The sequence below is a fragment of the Buteo buteo genome, chromosome 10, assembly GCF_964188355.1.
Source record: "Buteo buteo chromosome 10, bButBut1.hap1.1, whole genome shotgun sequence".
In the NCBI taxonomy this organism is placed as follows: Eukaryota; Metazoa; Chordata; class Aves; order Accipitriformes; family Accipitridae; genus Buteo; species Buteo buteo.
The window spans coordinates 10,232,242-10,245,114 of record NC_134180.1 but is presented as its reverse complement, the minus strand read 5'-3'; the positions used below and the strand labels follow the sequence as shown (position 1 = coordinate 10,245,114).

Genomic DNA, 12,873 nt, shown 5'->3' with positions numbered 1-12,873 from the left:
TTTTCATGATGAAATCCATTATCAGTGATGGTATTAAAAGTTTGTGTCGATTCTCTGGCATCATATTGCTTAAGTCGTTTGTCAGTTTTCGCACCATTCTTATTTGGTTAATTAGCAAGCCAAAGTTGAGCTATTTAAACTTTACAATAGCTAAATGGTAATGAACTAGTTCACTATGTACGAAGATTTTCAGTATGGTCATAGACTCAACAAGGCAGAATATAACTTTTAGGGCATAGAGTCCATCTCCATGATGTTAGCTGGGCTATATTGTGCTACAGCAATTGATATTCAGGCCTCTTGACCAATTTTTTTGTGTTTTCACTTAGAATTTCAAGCTCTATCAGGTCAGTCACCAGCTATAGTGACTAGAGCTCTGGAAACACTGTGTAACTTGGAGCCAAGAGAGTGTCAGTTGCAGATTTGAGACGGGGAAAGAATTTTTAGTCTGAATACTTTTTAAACTCTTTGGGGTTGGTTTGTTTATATTAACACCTGTTTAACTTTGGGGACTAACTTCTGGATAAAGGAAGCCTGTGTTAAATGTTCAATATCCTCAGACTTTCAGCAATGAGTGGATGCCGTGACCGGGGGGAATGGGTATGCAATGGTATAGGCATTCCCTATCACATAACTAGGAACCTAGCCTCACGCTGTTTGTGTGGCTGTAGCATAATATGTATATGCACGTCTACAAATGCGAACAGAAAATTCATGTCTGTATTCAGCTGCAGCACTAGAGCTCTGTGTAAACAGTCCTGAAACTTTTCAGGTAGTCATCAGCACGGCGAAAAAACATTTTGCCAATTGCTGTTTTTCCTAAGATAGGAAAAAGCCTTCATGTTATGTAGTAAAGATAAACACAACTCTGATATTTGTTTTTTTAATCCTGTACAAGAAATTTTTAATTTTATTAGCAATAAAGAAAACTAGGAAGATAGTGGTTTGTGTCAAGTGGCTTCTTACATAAAGCCAAAACTTGTGTAGAACATTACTTAATAGAAAGGACTTATACTACCTAGGATTTGTTATTAAGTTTAACCTGAAAACCTGCTTGAGGTTGTTGGAAAAACTCAAATATTGAGTACATACTTGAGAAGAATTTAAGAAGGTGATATATTTTTAAAGTACTGAATGAATGAAATATTTCCAGTTGAGGTGATAGTCAAATAGTGCACTTTATGTTTAAACAGAATTTGGCTAGACCTCTAACTTTTATTAAGTTAAAAACAGTTCCTTTCACCTCTGTTTTGTTTTGGAGGGAGGGATGTAATATATATTCTTTTGCTTTTCAGGAAAGGGTTTTTTTTTAATATCAGAACTTTTGTTGTGCAAAAAATCTCCTAAAGTTTTTCAGAACCTAGAAAATCCTGTTAGAGATGTTCTGTATAGATGTTAGAGGGCTAGTCAAATGCTAAAATTCAACCTTTTCCAGGTTTTTGTTACAGTTTTTTAAAACCTGTATGGACATCAATATAAATGTTAAATCAATAGCTGTGATGTTTGGCTTGCTTTTTTCCAAATTAACATTGCTTTTTGAAGTGTAATCGGCAATGTCTGTATGGATTAAACATTTTAAATTAAACTTTCTGTTTATGAATCCCCGAAATTTGTTTAACTTTTGTAACTGTACTGGTACTGTAACAAGGATTATCACTTTCTGAAAGATGACATTTCAGCTCTTTTGCTCTAGATTGTTTTGCATTCTCAAAAAACAATACTAGCTTTTAAATCTTTCTGTAGAGTACTTGGTACAGTGTTTGAAATATAACTTTCTTAGCAAACTTAATATAGTTGCCATCAAAATGTCATTTCAGATAAAATGTTAATGTGTCAGCCTAGTTTAAATATAAAAAAATTACAGTATTGTTAGGGGGTTCTAATTATGTGGGTTTCTATCATGTGGGCCTCAATCAAGTAGAACTCTAGTCATATTAAATTTTTAGTTCTTGTTAATATAAGACTAAATCTCTGCAGTAATAAGGAAATAAATAAGATTCTAAGTGTCCCTAAACTTCAGTGTTGGCTGAATGACTACGGTAAACAGGAATTACTGCACCTTTTTGCAAGGCAGACTGCTCCCAGTAGCAACAAGGAAAATTTCAATTACACGCAAGGAAAACTTTTCATGTGCAGGTTGTGACATTTAGTAACAGGTTGCTCAGAGAGACTGTAGACTCTGCCTCCTTGAAGAACTTGACTAGATGAGGCTCTCAGCAATCTGATCAGCAAGTTAGGTTTGTTTTGACTAGAATGTTGGACCTGCTAACCTCCCAAGGTCCCTTCAAGCCATAATTATTACAAAATTCATAAGTAGGCCAACCTATAGAAGCAAATAGGAGACTCTCTGTTTAGATAGGTCTGGATCAGGCCTTCTTGGAAACAGTCCAGGACCTCCCGTACTGGACTATAACATTTGCTTAGAATAATGCAGTCTGTGCCTTAGTTTGATGTGAGTGCACCAGATAGTAGCATCAGTTATTCACATCCTATTCATGCCATTCTTTCATTTGTGTTCCTTGGTGTTTAGATGGCTCAAGAAACTCGCTCTTGTCTTCAGCACCGTCCAGGATGCTAGATTCCCTTTCTTGAGAAATCATTATACTTGAAACCTACCTTCCTAATTGTGATTCCATGTGCTAAAAGGAGTACAGTACTTTAAGATCTTACTATAAGATACTCAACTATAAACAGTCTTCCTCAAAGACAGTCAGCTGGGAGGTCTTACCCAAAATACCTGCTTAAAGTTGTCTCTGAATTCTGTTACCTCTGTCTCTTCATCCCCAAACCATGTTACCTGTTCATTTGAAGAGACTTCGTATATTGCCTTACAGAGGCCGCAGCTGTGCTTTTTGTTTGGATGAAATAAATCGTTGAGTTTTTCACTGTGATGTGGATGTAGAGTTTGCTGAAAATACTAAGTGACAGTTGTTTCTTCCAAGAAGTTATAAGTTTGCTTTGGGATTTTGCAAAGACTTCTACCATAACATTAGGCTCCATCTGGATAGGTTACTCCAACTGGTTATTCCAGTCTTGCCTGGCACACTTCATGATCTGTCTGGCAGTATTCCTGTATTAAAGTGCACAGAACAATGTGGAGTTCAGTCCACGCATTCTTTTACTTTTCCATGGTGCAGGTCAGATGTAAACGGTGCTGAACAGAACTTCTGATTACATTTGTAGTCACTTTTTACTCACCTGCCTTGTGGTATCAGAATGACTGTTTGCTGATAGATTAAATTTGTGCAGTCAGTCACTTGAAGAACTAGTATCCTGAAGTAACTGTGGCTCTTTGATACATTGTCCTCGCAGCTACAGATGGAGTATAAGTCGCAGAAGTATAACTGTATTTTTCTTTTACAGACAAGCTATGTGCTGCTGTAACCTCTTAAGCAATTGAATGCTTAAGGATCAATGATCTGAGAATGTAAATACTAAAGTCTTAAAGACACTTCTAGAAAATAATAGTCACCTGTTGAGTATTGTACTCCCTTTCTTGCAGACCTTATACCTAGCTTAGGAGCCAGTAGCTCCACTGGAACATTGCTTTTATGTGTGTCTCATCATCTTCCCCTATACAAGTCCCTTTTACTGTAATGTTCGTGTGAACTGGGTTAGGACCTTCCATAAGGAAAAGGTCAGGATAAGCTGAGACCAAATTATCTAGTATCCCATAGAGATCATGTTAATATGAGGAAGTTGAGCTAATGTTGGGAAAAGAGGCATCTAAGTTGAATTGGCCGGCAAGTGAAGGCATGTATTTTCTCTTGGATTTTGCACAGAAAGGACTTCAGTCCATGCTGAGATTTTCATGGCTCTTGACTGGAATTATCCCTGCTGTGTGTGACTTTTTATTGCCTCCATCTTCACTCTGTGTTGGCTCAGGCTTACCTTTGTACAGATTAGCTTTGTTCTTCAGGGCACCACTGTTCCCTGCTGATTTTCTGTGTAAAATTACAGGGAACTTGTTCCCATTTTCAGCCTTTGTTTCTCTGTGGGAACCCTTAAGTAAGGTGCATTGATTCAGGTGGAGGGCTTGGGGGGTTGGTTGGTTTGTTTGTCTGAAAATCATTGTAAATCAATTCATCCTTCTATATATTTGTGTTCAGGAGGCAGAGCAAACAAGCTGTCAAGTTAGTGTGCCAAAACGTGGGCTTTTAGCAGTTACTGACATTGAATTAGGCAGAAACTGAGGAGTTGGGATTGTGTGGAGCCAAAAACACACATTGGCTTGAAGTGGAGGGCAAGGATGGCAGCTGGCATGGGAAGCTGGTCTGGTCTGAAAGGTCAAGAGCTAGCAAGACAACAGCTTGAACATTGTTTATAGCACAGTTAGTAACTGAAGTTACTGAGTTCTGTTAACAGTATTTCTATACTGATATATATTTACTGATTTTTAACAACATTACAGATAACACTACCTTGTGTCTGTATTTAAATACTAATTTTCAGGCTGATGGGATTTACTATAATTAGAAAGTATGTTACTTATGCAGCTGCCATGAGTGGATGCATCAGATATTTGGATTTTGTGCTTTTCCTCTACTTTCAGTGTTTAAAATGAAATACTTGCAGTAACGTTGGATTACTTTGTGAAGCACAGAAGGGAAAAATACTGTTGTGATCTGATACAGTAAGTGGGAGATAGATTTAAAAAGTTGTTTAAGGTTTCTCAGATCAGCAAAGACTTCTAATGTATTGGAGATTCAGGAATGAGTTTGCACTACTGCAAATTTGCACCTCTGTGTCATGACCATGTATGACTTCCTAAGTAATTATTTAAATAAGTGACCTTTCTTTTTTAAATGCTTGTTGCGTTAATAGGACAAATCCATGCTTAGGACATTCTTTAAATTTTGAAAATGCCTTTCCCATCTATTAGCACTCCTTTTCTTCAAGTTCTTAATGTGCACCTAGACCCCATCCCTTCAAATCTCTGCCTCAGTTTATGTGAAATTCCTGAAGCAAATCACAAAGTATTTTCATTGTAGTATTTTAGTGAAGTATTTTTTACACATTTAATCTTTAATATTCTGAGGAGAAACAGAGATAACTGAAATAGATGGATTGTAGATGATGCAATAAAGTATCATTAATTCTTTTTCAAGGTAGCAGTGATGGTTCTGAACTCAGTGAAGAGACTTCCTGGCCAGCATTTGAAAGGTAAGAAAAACTGCCACTCAAAAGCTGCGTTTCTCTATTCGGACATTGCTCCTTACAATCTCTCACTCAGTCCTGAAAATAATGCTTTATTTTAGTGGTCTAGACGTTTTCCATATGTGAGAATATTAATAAACTCTAGTAAGTTCACTGGATCTGTTAAAGCAGCAGAGAGGTACCTTCTGCTCACTAGTAGTTAGTAGGGCTTTTGTCTAATTGGGTGCTTACTCATTGCACATATTCTTCTAAATAGCTCAACCAGAGTACCATTAAACTCCAAATGATTTTTCTGTGTTTATATATTTGTATATCCTGTGTATGCTATTCATGTGACCTATCTGTTTTTTCATTTTAACTTCCCCTGAGATATTTCATCCATTCTTGGTCCCTTTGTTCTTGTCATTGATATTGTCACCTGTTTTGTCTCTCTCACCTGCTCTTCACTTCATTGTTACTTGCCATTGTGTTACATGGGAAAACACAAAAATGCCCCTTGCTAATGTCTGAGTTTTGTGGTCCAAAATTAACATCTTGCTCCTTACCCAATACCAGCAAATGCTAGGGTGACGTTCACCACTTCAATCCTTTCCCATTTTGTATTTGAGAATGTGGAAAAAGACTGTAGTTCAATATAGTAAAAGGTGGAAATTTCATCTTCCCACAGCTGAGTAAGATGCACAATACAGTGCATAGTTTGCTTCCATTAACTCAATTTCAGGTAATCTATCAGCTTCAGAGTTGCCATGGATGACTTTTGCTACCATGTTTTGAAGACACGTTTTGTAGATATCTTTATCAAAGAACTTTCTCTTTACAGTCGGAACTGTTAACACAAAGCTTATATTTTGCTTGAATTCATTGAAGTTCTGTGTTAATTTTTGGAAGAAATCTTTGAAAATCTCTCTGTGCCAAAGGTGAACTCTTTGATATTTCATGCTATAAATATGATTACATACATGAGGAAATGCACTTCTGATTCCATTATGTAAGCAATAAGAACAATCCACATGAGCATAGAAAAAAACTCTCTTAACTTGTATGTGCTCTGTGATGCAACCTGCAACATTCAAAAGGTTTTCTTGCTTTTCCTTCTCTGCTGCCTTATCAAGTTAATCAAGTTCAGGTTATTTCTCAAAGCTAAAAAGTTATATAGAAAAGCCTTAGACCAAATGGTGAACTGAGTGCTTTTACCTTAAGTAGCATAAAAAAATTAAAGATTTTAGTAAGCCTCAGGTTTAAGCTCATGGTAACACTCTCCAGAATTGTTGTGTGGACTTCTGAGACAAAGCAGAGGTTTTTCATCCCTGTCCTAATGAGAACCAGCTGGCCCAGCCTTCCCCCAGTTAAAAGGTTTGCTCCAAGTCAAATAATTATATCAGAAGATTTCTCCTCCTCCTCCAAATTCCACCTGCCTTCAGTACTTTCTGCTCTCCTGAGAGAGCTCTTTGAGAACTCTGAAGTTGCATGTTTTTCAGGGTGAGTTCTCTTGCCTGCTTCCAGGGAGAGGGATTGGGTTCCTTACAGATATTCAAAACATCATGTTTGAAATTCTTAGAGATATGCAGCAACCTTGTGTCTGTTCCTTGGTTTATAAGACGGTGAAGCATGTTTTGGAATTTAATAGGTAATACACTGACATGCAAATGTCAAAAGTTAAGGTAATCAGAGAGGGTGTCTCTCTCTCTCTCTCTTTCTCTCTCTAGTTTTGATCTGTACAGTGGGCTTCTATTCATACAAAAGAGTCTTTAAGTGAGGGAGAAGCATTAGTTGTCTGGAATTAACAGCTACCGGCAAAATTGGGATACATCCAGTGTTACTAATGACTACTTCCTATGCAGTGCGAGTGGGAATTCAGTATTTTCCAGTGATTTAGGAACAGGATCTTTGGGTAGGAGGGCTTAAATCTGCATCGTATGCCTAACAGGAAGAAATTAGATACTCCACATGCATATTCCCCAGGTAACAGAAGGAATTGTAACAAATATTCTTGGTTTTCCTGGCCCTCTTGTTGTTTGTAAGTGGGAAACGCAGAAGGGATGAGAACTAGGGTCACTGATTGTTTTTAAGTGCAACAGAAACTTAGTTTGAAACTTGAGAAAGAGCTTTCAGCATTGGGGTGTCCCTCTAGGTTAATCAGAATTACTTGAAGGACTTGAATTCCAAGTCCTGACAGTTATATCATGTTAAGGGCAGTATACTAAGTGGCACTTTAGTCTCATTGGTTGTCATCCTGAGTGTCTCTGAATAGATTTCCCTGAAATAGCTCGAATCCAAGAGTGATAGACTCCTTGTTATGCAAAAAAACAAGCTTAAAGGTAAGAAGAAAATGTATTTCATTTGCATGCACAATATATGTACACACAAATATACAGCTCATACTACGATTTTCTTTCCTTCATTTTAATTATTGTTTTGTCTATATCTTGAATGTTTGTGGGTTTTTTTTAAATCATAAATTCAGTGATTTCAGTTACATTGAAAAACAGATGATGGCAAATTTTGGGATAGATTAGTAGATGGTAATTCATTAGTATCTTTTTGATAATCCTTCTTGCAGCAAAGGCAATAGTTTGAGCTTGTTTAAAAAAACAAAACAACGAAAACAACTACAAAAAACCCATTCTTCTTCTTCTGTAATGCTGCTGCCCTTTATCCCTTCTTTAAGCCTGTTTTGTTTGCGTGCTGTATGCTGTTCTGAGTTAAGACTGACACATGACAATGCTACTTGTTTAGGCTTCCCATTCTGAGAAATGCTGCCCTGTCCATATATATGCAGCTTTCCAGCTAATGCAAAGCCCCTTTCACAGGTGGCAGATTTAGATTTTTACTATGTAGGAGATTTTGCCTGTAAAATTCTCATAGGCTTGTACTTAACTGTCTGCTTCTGCAGAATTAGAGCTGATTTTCAATCTTTCAGCATAATACAAGCAACCACAAAAATGGATAAAAAACAGGAGGTGAGGACAAAGTGCCTATGCTTCTATTGACTTAAATGGAATTCAGTTGACTAAGCAATCTGATCCAGAAAAACAACATTCAGTGAAGCAAAGCAGTATTCAAAAGGCAGGTCTAGAACACGAGTCTTAGGGATAACAGTATAGGTTAGGTTAAGGACTCTAAAATGTGAAGCTTATAGGTAAAGTTTAAAGCTTATATGAACTGGAGAATTGAAATATTGCTCATCTTATTTCAATGTTACTTAGTACAACAGTATTTTAAACAGTGTCAGGCATATTTTGATAGTGCTTTTGATTCCTTTCATCCCAACAGCTTATATGTGTGCATACTCATAGAAGTTGAAACCATTTTTTATAGTAACATCTAAAGTCAGAATTTAAAGACAAGTTTTATTAACATGGTTCGTTTACATTGATTTAATCTCTAAGAACTAAATGGAGACTTTGCTCTCAAAGTGTGTTATTCTTTCAGTGCCAATAAAACACTTCAGTATTATGAGTTCTGACAAAGAGAACATCTGATGAAATAAAAAAACATGGTATCTACCTCTGCATGCATTTTTCTAAATAAAATTGTCCTCTGTTTCTTGTGTGGAAGAAGTGGCTTTGTGATATGCACACTCACAAAAAAATACAATGCTGTTTTAGCAGTCATGCTGTTTTTATGAATAAAAGTATATGTAATACATACAATTTATAATGGAATCCAACAGGAACAGGTTGTACCATTCTCTCGGTCCGGGGACAAGAGTGTCACGAAATGGCTATCGAGGCCGCATGAAAGCCAGCAGGTACAATCCCCACTGCACACAGAGGTGTCAAACTTTCCCTCTGGTGTTGGTGATTTGGTTTGGTTTAATAATTAAGTGGGTGTTTTCTGACGTTATCTTTCTAACTTGCGTGTCAAAATAAAGGTAGAGACCTTTTTCTTCAGACTTAAAGCTTTCCTCTTCTATGACTTAATCTGTATTGCCATAAGGGCTTTTCTGGTCTGCAAATCCAAATTCTGAACCATTGGAGCTTTATATCAAGGCTTAAAGATGTTCTACCAGAGGTAGCTTTTAACTGCCTGCCACTGTGTAGCAGTGTTGGTAGCTCTCATGTGGACAACAGAGCTGCTCCTTGTGGTAATGGATGGCTTTCAAGATGTTTTCTTTGCTGGCAGTTCTGTATTGAATTTCTTTTCCCCCCTTCCCTGAAATCAGAGATATGCCTAAAATGAGTAATGCGTTAAAATTGGCCCGAATTTATTATATACAGTATTATTTGCAAGCTGACAGAGTAATATAACTGATTATTATGATTAATTAGAATACAAATTTTGTCTCCAGCTGTGTGGCACTGTAGTTGGGAAAGAGATGGCCATTAACTATGAAACTCTTTTCATGTTAAGAAGCAAGCATTGTCTCACTGAATTAAACTCATGTTCACATCTATCAATGTCCAAAATTGTCTCCATATCATCAACTTCAGTGGGTGCTGCAATGAAAATGTTTGCTGGATTTCCAATTCACCTTGAACGTTCATGATTGTTAGGATGGATGAAACAACAAACCCTGGCTTACTTCAAAACAAGTTTCAGGCACTGTTCAAGTTCTTGGCTTTTCTAGAAAGCTGCTGGGTTCGGCAATTTAGTTATATGCTCTGATTGACATTTAATTAAATGATTCCTGTTGTAATTTTTTTCTCATTAAAAATGTTTTGTAAGCCAGTCAGCTTTGTAATTTTAATAAAGCTAAGTTTTCTTTTCACAGTGCTGTATCTGGCATTTGTTTTGGCCCATTGCTTTTAGATCCTATATAGGGTAGATGATTAGTAGAGCACCAGCTGCATTAGAACACCTAAAAGCTGTGGTTTGGGTTTCTACTTTTTATTACTGCTCCTGCCCACTCTTCTTGCTTTCAGATATTTTAAAGATTGTGCATGTTTGAGCTCTGCTTCAGTTTTGATGTGCTAATGATTCCAGTGTTTCTAACAAAAAAGTAATCTTTCTTGCAAGGGCTGAAGGAGAGGCTTTAACACATACAGCAACTATATGAGTGTACTTCAAACATTTGCTTTTTAAAATTAATTGTTCTTGTATTTCAGTTGTGTCTTGAGTTTTAATTTTTTTAATTAAGGATTACCTGCTTGGCTAATTAATTTTTCTGATCACTTTTGCTTGTGAGTGTAAATTCCACAGCAGCAGTTCCTTGTAACAGCTGAAGTTTTTTTTCCACAATGAAGTCCAATAAATAAAAAATTGACATTTCTAAAGTAAAATACAGATGTTTGCATTAGTTTGTGGTAATGATTGGAAAACTACTTTAGGAAAATACTTTTTCACACAAATCTTCACATGTTCCTTTCAGCTCCCTAGAATCTGAAGATTTGGCTGTTCATTTGTATCCAGGAGCAGTTACTATTCAAGGTGTTCTCAGAAGGAAGACTTTGTTGAAAGAAGGCAAAAAACCTACAGTAAGATTTTTTTGGTTCGTTTTGTCACCTTCTTCCTTTGCCCAGTTATAAATACAATAAAATGGCCATTGTGCAACTAATGCAAGTGTCTGATATCTCCTCTGCCTTGCTGATTAAGGTTTAGGGTCACTGCTAGGGTTTGCATTCTTCTGTTTGGTGGATTTATTCAGTTTATGAGGCTACACCCATAATCTAGGGAATAGAAGTATAATGCTACATAAAATTTCTTACAACTGCTGACGACTCTAAAAGAGAGGAGCATGTTTTGTCGTCTTGAACAGTAGGTGGATTCTAACAATTTATCAGTAGATAATAACCCTTAGCATTTGCATTGCAAATGCTTGATTATGAATTATAAATCAAAATACGTTTTCATGACAATGGGGGATACCTTATGGCAGTACATAAAATGGAAAAGGGACAGAAGTACTCTAACTCAATGAAGCATTCAATAAGGGTTGCAGAAAGTATAGAGTAAGATGCAGAAAATTTTTCTCAGATTAGTGAGGAAAGGCACATGTTCTTTCTGCTTTCTAGATTTTTAGTGCATTCATAGGCCTACACGGATAACATGGCTGATGGTTTAGCTGGACAGTTAGTGCTGTCATGTGCTTGCAGGATGATGCCTGCTATTTTACAGCTCAATATTATGAAACATTTCACTTATATGTTGCACTTCTGTTTTTTTCTCTTTTCTCTCTAGGTAGCATCTTGGACAAAATACTGGGTAGCACTGTGCGGAACCCAACTCTTTTACTACGCTGCAAAATCTCTGAAGGCTACAGAGAGAAAACATGTATGCAAAACAGACATATTCCAGTATCATCTGCCAAAATTAAAATGTGATTTCCTGATGTAAACACTGAGAGTAGTTCAGGACTTGCATAATTTCTAGTCAGCACTACCCTGTCTTCCAGGCAGTCAGTCACCTCATACGGATATGCCCTAATGGAAATATCATGCACATTTATATGCTACACCAAGAACATTTGCTTTGCATATGCCATGGGTTGAATTTGTTGGTCTATAAGGAAGGGAGCTATGTCATTGGGTCTGTCTGCTTTTCTAAGGTAGAAGTCGTATCTTTTGATGATCTCTGAGTATTGCAACAGTTTGTTGCTGCTTGAAATCCACATAAGCATTGATGTGGGAAGACTGAGAAGTCACTACACAGGACATTAAACATGTACTGATTTCATATATGGTGTAAAATTAGACTACTCTTTTTTCTTTTTAAGCCTGTAGTACGTTAACCACGATGGACTACAGAACACTTCATATGTTAAGCAGAGAGCTAGCATATCATATGATGCTGGCTTTCCTTTTATTCGCTGCAACTTTATTTGAAAGAAGCTAAAAATATTTTGCTTATGTGGGGAAGTAGTAAAAGGATTTTCTGTAGATGTTCCAGGGATATTATGATGTGTGTAGTTCCTGTGTTCACTGGTTAATTATAATGAAAGAGGATGCACCAGAGATTCTGTTAAGAAACTGGCTAAAATTTGAGATACGTGGATCTTTTTCCAAGTTCATTCACTACTCAGAACCATTACTGGTAGTTGCCTTGGCTAGTGTTTCAGCTTAATTTATGGTAACAGTCACTGAAAAACATTTGCTTTGCATAAAGCTTATGTAATTTACAAACTGTGATGTGCTTCTAGAATTCTTGTAAGGGGACTATCTTATTTCTTTTTGGTACAAAATACTGTTTTTGTATCCTAACATTTTTTATGTTCAGAGGGTAGAGATTGAAAGCTTAAGATTTCTGATTAGTAGACTCCTGGATATTTGGATTTTCTGTGTGGAACGTTTGTGTGTAATGTTGTCTTAATCTACAAAAAATTGAGTATTTTCCACTTTTATTGAGTAGTTTATTAGAATACTGTTTCCTAATGCTCAGAGTATTTTAATAATAGTTAATTACTTGTAGAATAGAAATATTTGCATAGTTTCTTTGCCATCAACCATCTGCCCAATCCCTACTAGCTTTGATTGCTTAGGTGAAATTGAAACCAATCCTACTTAATTTGTTTGTCTTGCCAGTTGAGACAATACTAGCCCAGACCAAAGGGCTGTTAGCCAAGCAGCCTGTCTCCTGGGTGTCTTTAGAGAATTGCATGTGTTTGGATGCATTTGCCTCTGGTATCAGTGAAAACCTTATAGAAGGAGTCTGTCTCATTAAAAGTAAAGATATTTGGAAAGAGCAGACTTGTAAACTGTTATGAGCAGAAATGCAAAGTATTAAAGCAAAAGCCAAAGAAAGAACCAAGAGAGAACTTGTACTGGCATTATGTCACTA

At 36.6% G+C, this 12,873-nt stretch overlaps 1 protein-coding gene across 10 annotated transcripts in view; it reads left to right on the top strand.

Moving 5' to 3' along the window:
• Positions 1–12,873, top strand: part of RALGPS2 (Ral GEF with PH domain and SH3 binding motif 2) — a 128,034-nt gene that overhangs the window by 103,671 nt on the left and 11,490 nt on the right. For 8 of the 10 annotated variants that reach the window (XM_075038600.1, XM_075038591.1, XM_075038590.1 and 5 more), the window contains 4 exons: positions 5,109–5,163; positions 8,831–8,908; positions 10,469–10,574; positions 11,278–11,370. In XM_075038600.1, the coding sequence (XP_074894701.1) occupies positions 5,109–5,163; positions 8,831–8,908; positions 10,469–10,574; positions 11,278–11,370 (332 nt within the window). The remainder of the gene's footprint in view (positions 1–5,108; positions 5,164–8,830; positions 8,909–10,468; positions 10,575–11,277; positions 11,371–12,873) is intronic. The other 2 variants (XM_075038598.1, XM_075038599.1) reach the window with 1 other exon arrangement.